General features: G+C 45.7%; 1 protein-coding gene across 4 annotated transcripts in view; it reads right to left on the bottom strand.

Moving 5' to 3' along the window:
- Positions 1–12,102, bottom strand: part of pnt (ETS transcription factor pointed) — a 41,296-nt gene that overhangs the window by 28,196 nt on the left and 998 nt on the right. For 3 of the 4 annotated variants that reach the window (XM_022832129.2, XM_022832132.2, XM_022832130.2), the window contains exon 2: positions 9,746–9,949. In XM_022832129.2, the coding sequence (XP_022687864.1) occupies positions 9,746–9,949 (204 nt within the window). Of the gene's footprint in view, positions 1–8,869; positions 9,436–9,745; positions 9,950–12,102 lie in introns of those variants that run through there. The other variant, XM_022832135.2, reaches the window with a different exon arrangement.

Here is a 12,102-nt window from a genome sequence, read left to right as displayed (position 1 = left end):
AACGACATCGATAGGCAATATCGCTCAAGTTACTCCGGGTATTCTTGGCTGGTATATTTTAAGACAGGATGTAAGTTCTTAGCTACACTGACATATGGACACGATTGAGTTGACTGGCTTATTCAAATACGTGAATTACCCCTTTTTTTCTTCCTTATGGTGCCTGACCCCCCTTTCTATTGTCAAAATGCATTCATTCTATTATCCTCTTGAATATTATCTATCGTCTATAGTTATTTTAATCAAGATCTCGTCGTTAACACTGACGCGGTCATCATAATATCACATGCAAATGTTCGTATCGAGGCGTTCAAACATACGTAAATCTTCTCGCACAGAAGGATAAGGATGACCATCGCCTAAACGACTCTCGGTCTTAAAGGCTTTTTGCTCCGTCGGAAATAATACGGTGGATCAATATTATCGGACTGAGGCGGAGGATCAGTTACTCCCTAAGATCTTGAACAGAAGATTGATATCACTTTAATATCGATATAAACCGAATTTGCCACCCGACGACAACGGAGGCCTTGGTCGGCTCTAGAACAAAAAACATAACGGCTAGGGAAAACATAAACAACATTACGCTGGCACAACATTATTTTTATAGGGATAAAAGGTGGTGGACATACGACATCGATGAATCAGGATGAAGGTGAAGTTATTTTGTTAAAATTCACCTCGAATTCAAGTTTAATTGTTAAGCATTTCGAAACCTTTCCTTAGCATCTGCGAGAATGTAGATCAGCCAAGTTTCGTCTAGATTATGCAATACCTTTGCTTCAATACCAATTAAAAAGCTTTTGAATATAAACTTACATACAACACAATTGCATTTTTGTACCCATATTTGATTAATAGTAAACAACATGCCTTGGCAATATATCGGAAGTCTTAAGCTGTGTTAACCTATGGATGTTTTGGCAAGTGCTCAGACCAAGAGTCTGCTGCTCTGATGTTCCCAGATGGTCTACGTCTGCGCGACCCGCCAAGCAGCTGGTAGGTGATGTCAGATCCCAGCATGCTAGATCTTTAACCGCTTGCTATCTGGTCAAGTGGCGTGGCACTATTTGTACGTCGAGGGCGTCCAACTTAAAGACACATCTAGTTCGGTCTATTTTAACCGTCCCCGCTGCGAATTCAATATTGGTTCTGCTCCAGCCGTTCCAGCTATGATCTCTAATTGAAAAATCTTCTTTTTATAGCAACCAAGATTACCATCTCCTTACGAGCCCGGTACTTTATTAAACGAAGATAACACAAGTGTCGGCCCCCGTCCGCTTTTCGACAAGAACCTAGTCTGGTGTTTCTGCAAACAAACGACTAATTTGTATTTCACGAGGAACATTGATTTTTTCTCTTTAACTTTACCTCTCACATAGAGAACGCGTTGGTGTTCAGCTGCCCTTCTACACGAATGAATTCTGAAACAGTCTCCAACGAACCGCTTCGCGTACAGCACCGTTTTCTGAATGGCTATCTGAATCACTAGAGATCTTTAGCGTTTCAAGAGATTTGGTGCTTTGTTGTTCCTTATTGCCACTGTAAGTGTAACCATTTCGCGCGAACAGAAAGCACTAGAAGTGGGCGTCACACCCAACTGGCCGGCTAAGAGACGCTAAACCCACTCAGCCACACGGCGGCCAAGCGAGAAAATACAAGCAATAAGTAGACTCGGAGTACACCATAAACCGAGCTGCCCTCAGAAGGAATCTACCTTTTAAATGGGGCAATTATCAAACAATTCGAGACACAGTGTCTGGAAGTCAAAGGTAACAGACTCTTAGGACCTACACACAAAGTATCACTGGCCCCTGATAAAGACTCGGCCAGACTCTGCGAGTAAACATGCCCATGATTGATTATAGTGGCGATCGTCCTCGAATCTCAACTCCCAAAGCGTTAGCCACAAACACTAGCTTATATATGAAGCAAAGCAATGCGTTCGGCAGTCCTCGCGACTTCTACCAAGCCGTTAGCAACGATACTACCAGGACTAGAACTCCGGCTCTGTCCAACGCGCGAAAGTTGATACGATCAGTTGTGGCCGCCTCCCAGAATTTACCAAAACCACTGGGCCTAAGATGCGAGTTCGACTTTGCACTGATACCCTGACTCGTTCGTATTGAGCTAGTCCCTTGATTAACTGTTTGTGGGTGCTTTAAAATTTGTTGAGCTTTTCTGTTCGCCTCATTTTCTCCGAAGAGGACAAACAAGGCGAACAAGCAAACAAGAGAGAGAACTTGAGAGAGGCCCGGGAAATTTGAAATAGTACCGTCTCGACAACGCGTCAGCTTCTTAATTGTTGAGCTAAACGCAGGAAGATTGTTTGGCTTGCGCCGCATTGGCCGCACGGTTTCCGTAATAATGCATCAAAAGACTATGAGGCAGTCCAGACCTATGTACTTCAATGCTAAAACTGTTTCAGCCAAACACGAAAAGCTTTATATTTTCCGAAGTTCATTGTCTGGCGTGAAAAAGCACGCTTACGAGAATGCTTTTACCCGCGCAGAAATGTTCTGCCACATTTTAATACTAGTGAAATAAACGTTCCGACGACTTTTACGACCGATTCTACTGGGGCATTGCATTGCCGCGTTAGACGACATGTGGCTGGGGACGACCCCCATCCAACAGCAACAAAGGAAACGTGGGTTTTTCTGCGCCCAGTTTCAAACGATACCACCTAATTAGTAAGTGTACTTAACTTTAGCAGAGGTAAGCCCGTTGCCGCTGCACTATTTCCTACCGAACACTTCCATATCTTAGTAATACCACTGATATTATTTTCACTGTTTGATTACTTGTAGGCACGCACATGATTTCGGCCACTCAAGTTGTGTCAGTCTGGGTGCAAGTGTCAAAACCAAGTGCTTGTTTTGAATTCCCCCATCTGGGACCTCGGGAAACGGCACCGAGCTCGCCCAAACGTTTTCGACAGAGGCTCACAGCGGTATACATCATTTGTTATATAAATATATTGGGTAGTAAGTGTTGTACCACATACCCATTTTTAATCAGTGATATCCATGAGCAATAGTAACATAAACTAAATTTCATTGTAGTTTATGTTCACTATTGCACTGTGGCTGTTATAAGGGTGAGTGAGCTCCAAACGTGGCCTAGGTTTCGTAAAGTACGACGAGTGCCCGCGTACACCATAGCGGCATTACTGCCTTGTTCCCCGGCCCACTTCTGTAACCTGTAAACCTATAAAAATGACTATGAAAAGTTTGTATTGGAAACAAGGTTAACGTTTTCGTTTCATAAAAAAAACATTTCTATGGGAGTCCTATTTCGTAACTAAGAGACACTTTTCTTTCCAAGCGGTATTAATAAGGCTACAAATACGATGAAAAGTTCGCTTAGCTCTCTCTCCTGTGTTGGGACCTAGATTTCGGCCGAATGTCAAGCAAGGGCCCAAGGTTTTTGGTGGCCTGCTTCCGCCATGTCTTGCTTCGGACTAGCGTAACAACAACGACTACTTACCTTCGTTTTTCATTTACGAAATTAAAAATAATTTTAGTGCATGTACGCTACCCGTTTACTTTCAAATACCCCTTGACGCCTTTCACCTACCGTACATATAACATTAGTGTTTGAGATACTGGTTCGTCTGCTTGTGTGTCTTTTAAAGGTCCTCTCATTGACCGATCTATCCATCCACCCATAGCACCGAGTGGACGACTGCCTGGGTACGCCATAGCGGCACCACTGCTTTGTTTCCCGGCCCACTTCTGACTGTTGACTAACTTCTCCGTGAGCGCACCAAACCTCCAGGCCCTATAGCCGTGAACGGTGTTGCTGTTAAGAACTTGCGACCACGCATAATGAGACAACCGTAGCCATTGGAGCTCCGCATCCACTGTGTTGGCGTTCTCCCCTGACCTGACGCCTGTTGGTCTACCTGTAACGGGTGCTATGGTGGCTGTCACTGGTGAGGCTCGCGCTGAAGTTGTGGCCCGACGATGCTGGTCCATGGCCACAGTAGCATTAGCATTGCCGGAGCCGCTGACGCCGCTGGCGTGAAAGCTTGATTCGTAAGAGCCACGCTCGATTGTCGTAGCTGTAGCTGTAGGCCGACTAACAGAGCTAGCATAGGGATAGGAAAAGGCGCCCACCCGCTTGTAGGCAGCGGGCTATTGAGTAACGACAAGCGAATATCGTTCGGAACACCAACGGCATGGTGCTCCATTAGCGGTGAGTGTTGGTGAGGACCGCTGGTAACGGTAGCGGGTCAGCGACAGACGCTTGGCCACCGCGACTTCGCTGGCTGACTTTTTACTAGCAAGCAAAAACCCAGAAGCGGCGTGGGGGCATAACGTGGTCAGCGACACCGAAGTGCTAGCGAGATAGTCGGGGCGGCGCATCTATTCAATAATATTGCGGTTCGACTCTGACGAGTATTAATGGATGGGGGAGTTCGGACAGCCCAAATCAGCAGAGCCGCTGCGGATAAACTCGCGGTGGCTGCCGTTGTGGGGTAGCCCGCCCTCGAGGCGTCACCAGACAGAAAGACTCGGATTTCGCCAGGTCAGCAGCAGTGGCAATTGAAGGTACCAGCGATGAATGGACGTTAGGTAATGGCCAGCAAATCGGGAGAAAAAGAGAGAAGATCAAAAATTATACGGGGAAGTAGGATGTATTCTGCAAGAGGTTGGCCACAGCTGTCGGTATCGGATGTCGTGGAGTAAGTGCGGAACATTTAGTACTGTGTATGCAAACCAAATAAAGCCTATGGGCTGTTATATAAACTTGGTTAGGATGTACCTTTAGCAAGGCAAAGAATCAGGGGAACAACGAATTAGCTGCTCTCATTCAAACGATGCTGTCCTGCAAAGTTAGCAAAAAATGGTCACACAGGGCGACGCAGAAATCTTCTGACAGTTGAAAAGTTTACACTAAATAAATCCGCTGTTTATTGCAATCGTTTTAATGCGTATCTTCTTTTCTTCTTAACAAATATAAACGAAAGACTTGCCAATCCTCGAGTGGCTCAATCTTCTTCTCAATCTGCTTCGCAACAGTCGAACAATTAAAGACCGAAAAAATTGTACTCAATAAAAACTGCTATCTCATTTGACCAGATCAATTTTTTGGCACCATCTTCAAGGCGGCCCCATCTTGCGTTGAATAGTCATCAGGTTAGTTAGATCTCGCCTGTGAGACTGCTCACGTTATCATATAGCAATTAACTCAGTATCAGTCGAATCGTGAAAATAGTCGCGGCATACGAACTACGAGAGCACAAACGAACCCCCCCGGCTGAATAGACGCAAAAATACGGTAGCAGACAACCAGTAGCAATTTGGAAAACCGGCGAGTTGTGCCTCTTCTAGTTATGTTGCTATTTGTGTGTGCTGACCGCAACATTTCGAACCACTCTTCTGCTACTAGATGTCCTATCGCGGACGACGTACGAGGTCCGCGAGCCACGCAGTGGAAACTGCCTGCCAGAAAATGTGTGGACTTCAGGCTCCCGATCCTGGATTGAGTTCCACTGTTGCTGGCAACTTCCATAGATTCGCCGAAATCTCACTCACAGGTCAGGTGCCAGCCAACTAACTAGACTCGGAGCCCAGCTCCCTATTTCGAAGTTAGTCGTATGTCTGTTCGGCGATGCTCTACGCAGAATGTATGTGCTGACAATAGTTGACTACTATCTCTCCTACTGCTATTGCCGATGCAGTTGACAACGTCAGGCATCCATTTTACTGGATAATTTGTTGGTGCTATTCGTTTATAGAACGCAATCCAGCGCTCGGCATAGTCCTACAATTTCGAATGGCCACGTGCCCCCGTTGTCAACCTGAACTGAACTTAGCGTCACGGCTGACATTAACAAACATAACGACCCACTCACAAACGCCCTGGGCGATACAGCCAGTGCCCATCATAACACCGCCCGTTGCAAGTAGAGGTCGCAGTGGGACTAGTCCGTGTTAGGCTAGGAATTTAGCGTCTGCGATATCAACCCATAGCGGTATAGAATTCGCATAGTCATCGCTTTCAGTTGTCGTTGTTATGGGTGATGCAGCCGCTTGACGACGCGTCGTTCAGTGTCGCATCGTAGACGAATCGTTGCCACTCAGCGCCAGCGAAACACCGATGAAATGAGGACCAAACGATTTCCTGTCCATTGTAGGTAGTCCGGTCTAGCGTAATGCGGCTTCGCAATCGTCCCACCCCTGTAAAGCTGCGTAGTAATTCTCCTGATGTTAATAACTACGTAATTCTTTTGTCGTCGTCGTTGTTGTTGCTGTTGTCTTGATTGTCGTCGTCATCGATTGTAGCCGTGGTGCACCCGTTTGTGTAGATTCCGAAAAGCCGCAAAACCCGGGTCACCAACCCCTCTTTGATAGTAACTAAGTCATGGAGCTAATGTCAGGCGCTTCTGCTTTTACTAGTGGCTACTGCCGATCAAATGACTACTTCATCGAGCCAAACCATGAGTTGGGATAGGGCCAAATAGATCTACATGGACAACCCCAACAGGCAGTGCATAGTTCTGGCGTATGCATCGGGCGACAATGGGACGCGACATATATTTGATATCACAGAGGATGATCACGATGATAGTGTTTAGGATGATGACGCGTCGATAGCTTCAGTCGCGGTTTTTACTGCGAGATTAGAAATGGTACTGCGAATGCTGACGAGAGGACACATCGCAGACACCGTCCCGCTATAGGAAATTCAGCATGGGCTAACTTCAGCGTTGGTAGATCATCGGTACTGTTACAACCAGCCTCAGAATTTGATAGAAGAACGCGGCCGTTCAGAAAACTACAAATCTGCCACCTGATCAGAAGGATCTACAAGATCAGAGAGGGACAAAGATCCGAAAGACGAAAGGAAAGCGGGGCGGAAGGCAATGGAGGTGAAAAACGGGTTACAAGTTCCGGATGACCCCGCGCGACCTAATCGCCTCGTCGAAATACTGTTGGTGGCACGGCTTCTGTGGGGTTCTGTTTGATGGCTTCAGAACAACTTACTGATTCGACTATTCGATGATAAAGTACTGAGCCGTTTAGCGAAACAGAAGCGGGAAGGTGTTCAGTGAATCAAACCCTCTTTAGGGCTTCAATGACAGTTTATTTAAATTTGATCAATTCAAGAAAGATATGAAAACCTTTTCATATGAAATCACAACAACATTACGGACGTGTGAAGTGACTCACAGGCTGGATGAGATACCTACGGGGTAGCCATTCACATATCTGCAAGATGACCTTAGGCCCTAGGTCAAGCTCCTACTACCTAGGTTGTTGTTGGTGTAGTTTTATCTTGCTCTTTCATCTATTGCTTAGTTAGTCAAAGAACGAACGGGTTACACTAAGAACAACGCCGACCGCTCAAAATGTTCTGGAGCACAAACGAAAGAGCAACCGGAAGTCTGTTACTGTTGCTCTGCCGGTGCAGGAGCGAGCCAAAGGCAACTGAGTCCTGCTATTGTAATAGAAAGTCGTCTCGAAGTTAGAAGTTCGTTGGCTGAGAACAGGCATATGTTACGCTCCTATAGCCTTCTTGTACAATGTCGTCTGAGGAAGCCTTTCTCCTTTGGCTTATAAATGATAAAATAATGTCTGTACGTCTGAGACTTCTGCATCACAACTGTTGTTGCCGGAACGTTCTGCATTGTAAGCAACCAATCGCGGCTTTGTTGCCGCGACAGGATCCGACCTTATCACGAGTAGATAGGTCTATGAATTTGCCTTCCAGAGCATTGGCGTTGCTGAGATATTATGGCTTCAGAGTTTTAGGAGCATTTATAGCACAAGCTCTATAATAGGTAGATAGAGATATCCAAAAGAAGTGGACCGTCCTCAGGAATCACGCCGCGTTGTTTTTATTCCAGCAGGTAATCATTATGATACCGTTATCGCTGTTGTTGTCGTTGATGGAGATGATGATGGTGTTTACAGTGGTGATATCAGTAATGGCGATGCGGACGCCTGTATGGTTGTTGATGATAATGGTTGCAATCATGCAGCAACGTAAAACGGCGACCGGACGTCGTTGGTCGACAGGCGCCTGCAGTAACCGACGATGGGCAGCGAAGGTGTGACGAAAAAAGCCGACAACTTTCACCGTTTCCGCTGCTCGCGCTCAAACAACACCGTGGCTTGCAGTGTGGCGCGATTGAACATTGCTGTCCTTCTCCTGTCAGTGTTTCTTACGGTAGTGCCTTATACTGTTATTTGAGGTAAGCGACAACGGCAACTGCAGCTGTCCATGGAAGCCAAATTACAGCGGCCACTGCCACCACCGTTATGATAATGGACAACAATCTGAAGGCAAACGGATGCAGAGAGAAAAGGACTAGCGTGTACATAGAATACTATGGTGGATATTATCGTCTAGAATATGGGGTAAGGCATGTGTAATAACGATGCAGTGAACGCGACGGACGCTGAGAGAAGCAGACGAAGGTCATGCGTCTGCTGCTGTTTAGGGCGCTGTATCGTGCCGCTGTTGGCCTACGAGCTGCACGCACGGCTGCCAGTGTATGCTCCGTTGTAAAAAGCAATAGAAAGGTGTGGTTGTTATTCTTGTTCTAGATGCTGATCATGATGAAGATGTGGGTTATTATGTTGCAGCTTCTAGCGATTGGCCGGCCAACTACGTGACAAAACGCGGCGGGACACGCATAGAAGCGAACAACAATGCGGGAGCGAGTAAAATCGGCGCCGGTAAGCCTCAAAAAAAAAATGGTGACATCGACGAATTCGAAAAGAGAAACACCGCTGAAGGAAAAGTAACGAAGCAATGCTTCATAGCCAACAACCTGCTAGTGCTAGGACAATATCTAACCACGATAAAAAGAATGGCAATAAACTTAACAATTAGCGGAAACGGTCAAACTTACATTCAGCTAACCGAGAGTCGGCCACAAAAAAGCGTGCCTCAGGCGCTCGTCACAATAATTCACTATCGCAGGTTTGGACCGAATCGCAGCATGAGGACAATGATGATGATGATAACTTGACTTTTACTTTTCTGCTGAGGCACTTCGACTCAATGAAATCGTTGGTCTGACACGACATGGGCCGAATTGCACTTGAGCACAGCAGACGTAATGCTATATGATGTCTGCGTAAAGGACGATCTGCGGGACTAACTTATATGGTCATCACTATTGTTAAAAGAATATAGTAAATTGTTAAGTTCGAACGAAGCAAAATTTCGTCACATATCTGGGGATACTTCGGAACATATTATAATTGGCACAGATGCATAACTTCAGTCACCAAGGCTATGTCATGGTTGTTTTAAATAGAAAAGACAGACCGTTTTGAGCCAGATGTCTTTGAACTTGGTGGGTTGCAGCTGTATTTTCTTTAGATTATATGACGGGTCAGATTAGCACCACATCTAGTGAAGTTCATCCCGCTGACGAAAGATGTAAATGTTAAAGTCCTCTCGTAAAGTCCTTTCCTACTATATTCAGCAAACGATCACCTTTTACTTAAACAGTTAAAAAAAAAAAAAAAAAAAGCGAAATTGAACGTCTCAGTAGAGCACTGTTGAAAGCTGTGGATCAATATCGCTCTGTGACGGCGACCGAACTTACTAAAGTTACCCGAGCAAAAAGTACTGGTCGGATAATGTTCCTACTTGGCCGTACGATGCAAAGGTAGCTTCCACAGTCAACTACTAGGGCGTACTAGATATCTCTTTTTGTTTCTACGGCTTTAATGTTCCATGACGATCAGCGCCCCCGTCGTCTGCTTGTTCTACTCACCCTTCAGGAGCATGTCCAGATGCGCCCACAGGATGTCTCCGGTGTAAGGCGGAGCCCTGATAAGAAACGCTTCCTTGCCAAGTGCACAGATCTCGCGGCCTCCCAGCGACTCGAAGAGGCACCGATCCAGTCCTTGCAACGAGAACTCACTAGCCGCCCACGATAGCCAATGAGTGACGTCCTCTGGAGACCACGCGCGAGGATCTGAAAATGGAGGCGGAAAGCGTCATTTTAGAAAGCAGCAAAAATTCCAATAGTACTGGCGATGATGGTTATTGTGATTATGATGCCGAGCCAACACATAAAGTAGACACATAAATATGAGCGAACGCAGCGCAATGCCACATAAGACATGAATGACAGACCACAGTAAGCCATATTAGGACACATCATAGCACGCGCGGGCAATCGTATGAACGAGGGCTGTACGCAAAACGAGTCATCGTTGAAGTGGCCGGTGGTACGTGAGGCCATATTAGCGTTTCGAACACTTACAAGATGGCCAGCCACCATGGTAGGACCATTTAGAATAGACGGGCGATCTAATATAGTTGGCGATGTATCTACCCGCCACGGTTTAGGCGCGGCTTTTTCCTGCCCTTTCCTATTCGCTGGGATTTAAAATTGCCTTGGGGGCGGGGGATAACCAAATCGTTTTGCTAGCGCTACGAAAGATTGCATGATATATCAGCTCTCGGAGGAAGCTAACCGAGCAGAACTGTGGATCATCATTCATCATTACTTGAACGAATCGCAGCTATAATCCGTACTGCAAACTTCTAAAAATACGTATACCTACGCGCATCCTTCACTGTGCCTATGCGTATTGCTAATTATATAGGGTTAAACAAAGCTTACGAGACCTTTAAAAGGAACAAGCGCTAATATTTTGTGTGCCGCAACGCTTACTTCCGCAACACCAGTGAGTTTCCGCAGTTCCAAATACAAATTAACCACAGCATCGCTGGTGCAAAAAAAGCAAGACGAGATAACCTGCGACCTATTTTACCTGTCTCAATACAGACTCAGGTTAACAATACTCTACTGAACTTCATATTCATACTGAACTTCACTGAACTTCGTTGTCCTAGTTTACACTTGACGACAAAGATAACGCATATCCTATTAGAATCGGTATTGACGTACGAAGGCATAGTAATATAGATATTCAAAATTACTACTCATCATAAGACTAGCTACTTGTCTGTCTCTACCTTTAACAATATGTCAGTTAATAAAGAGGCGTACGTACTAAGAAGTGCATGCATATAAATGCTATAGAAATTTAACAATGCCATCGGCATCTGCTGTATATCAGCTATAACCGAGCGTGGTCTACGATAATTTAGATGAAATTCAGCTGAATGACTTAGATGCGATCCTCACCTCAATACGTGTTTTTCAAGTTGAACAGCACCGTTTAGTTAAAAGCAGCTTGAACTTAGCTAAAACGGAGCCTCGCCCGTGAAAATCATCGACATCTGGCACAAGCCGCAATTACTTCGTCGATCTTCCTAGTTCTATTGAATAGTGGCATTTTAATACATTTCGAAGCACGCCGCTCTTGTCTTGAAGCGTTTTCCTGGATCTCGAGTCCTGCCTATCTAGATAGTCTCGACAATCTGTGGCCTGCGCCACCTTGCTCATACTGGCTCGTGTGTTTTCATCGAGCAAGGACGTTCGCGCACCCGCGCTTGAGATCGGAGTCCTTTTTTCTCTCTCCGTTCCTTCCTCGTCCATGTTCCTTTCAGTCTGCCTAAATGCGTATGCAGAGAAATTTCTCTAAGGTCTCCCCGTCATGTTTTCTCTACCTAGATTTTTGTATTTTGACCAGTATATTGTAGGTCCTTTTCGATTCGGGAGAATGTAGCTTATCTCTTTTAGGAGCATCTCCCTTACAGACCTACATAAGACAGATAAGTAGAGTGCGAGAGAAATAGAAAATTATATAAGGCCCCACTTCCGGACGAAGCGACGACTCCGCATTTCCGGCCAACATGTATACGACGAGTATCGTACATGAAGAAATTACTAAGCACTAGAAGAAAAGATGGAGGGAGAGCTATCGACCCCTGTTGAGAAAGTAACGGAGTGAAAGCCAGAGACCAACCAGCCTGCCTAGCGAAGGTCCATCGATCGCAAACATCGTGTTCGAGTGGAAAGTGGGTTTTACGAAAGCGATTCACGGGCCCGCAGCAAGGTCTTCATATCGAAAACGAGCTCAAATCTGAACTAGTTTTCAATAGACGCACGGTTTTTTTCATCAACGATGGTCATTGCCATAGATGCTATTGCCGCTGCCGAGTAAAATTGGCTCGCCGAAAAAGAAGAGCAACGAAGGGGACCGATTGCAAAGC

Source organism: Varroa jacobsoni, unplaced genomic scaffold (genome assembly GCF_002532875.2).
Source record: "Varroa jacobsoni isolate VJ856 unplaced genomic scaffold, vjacob_1.0 scaffold_373, whole genome shotgun sequence".
Taxonomy (NCBI): domain Eukaryota; kingdom Metazoa; phylum Arthropoda; class Arachnida; order Mesostigmata; family Varroidae; genus Varroa; species Varroa jacobsoni.
Note: the sequence above shows the minus strand (reverse complement) of the source record. Positions and strands in the feature narration are given on the sequence as shown.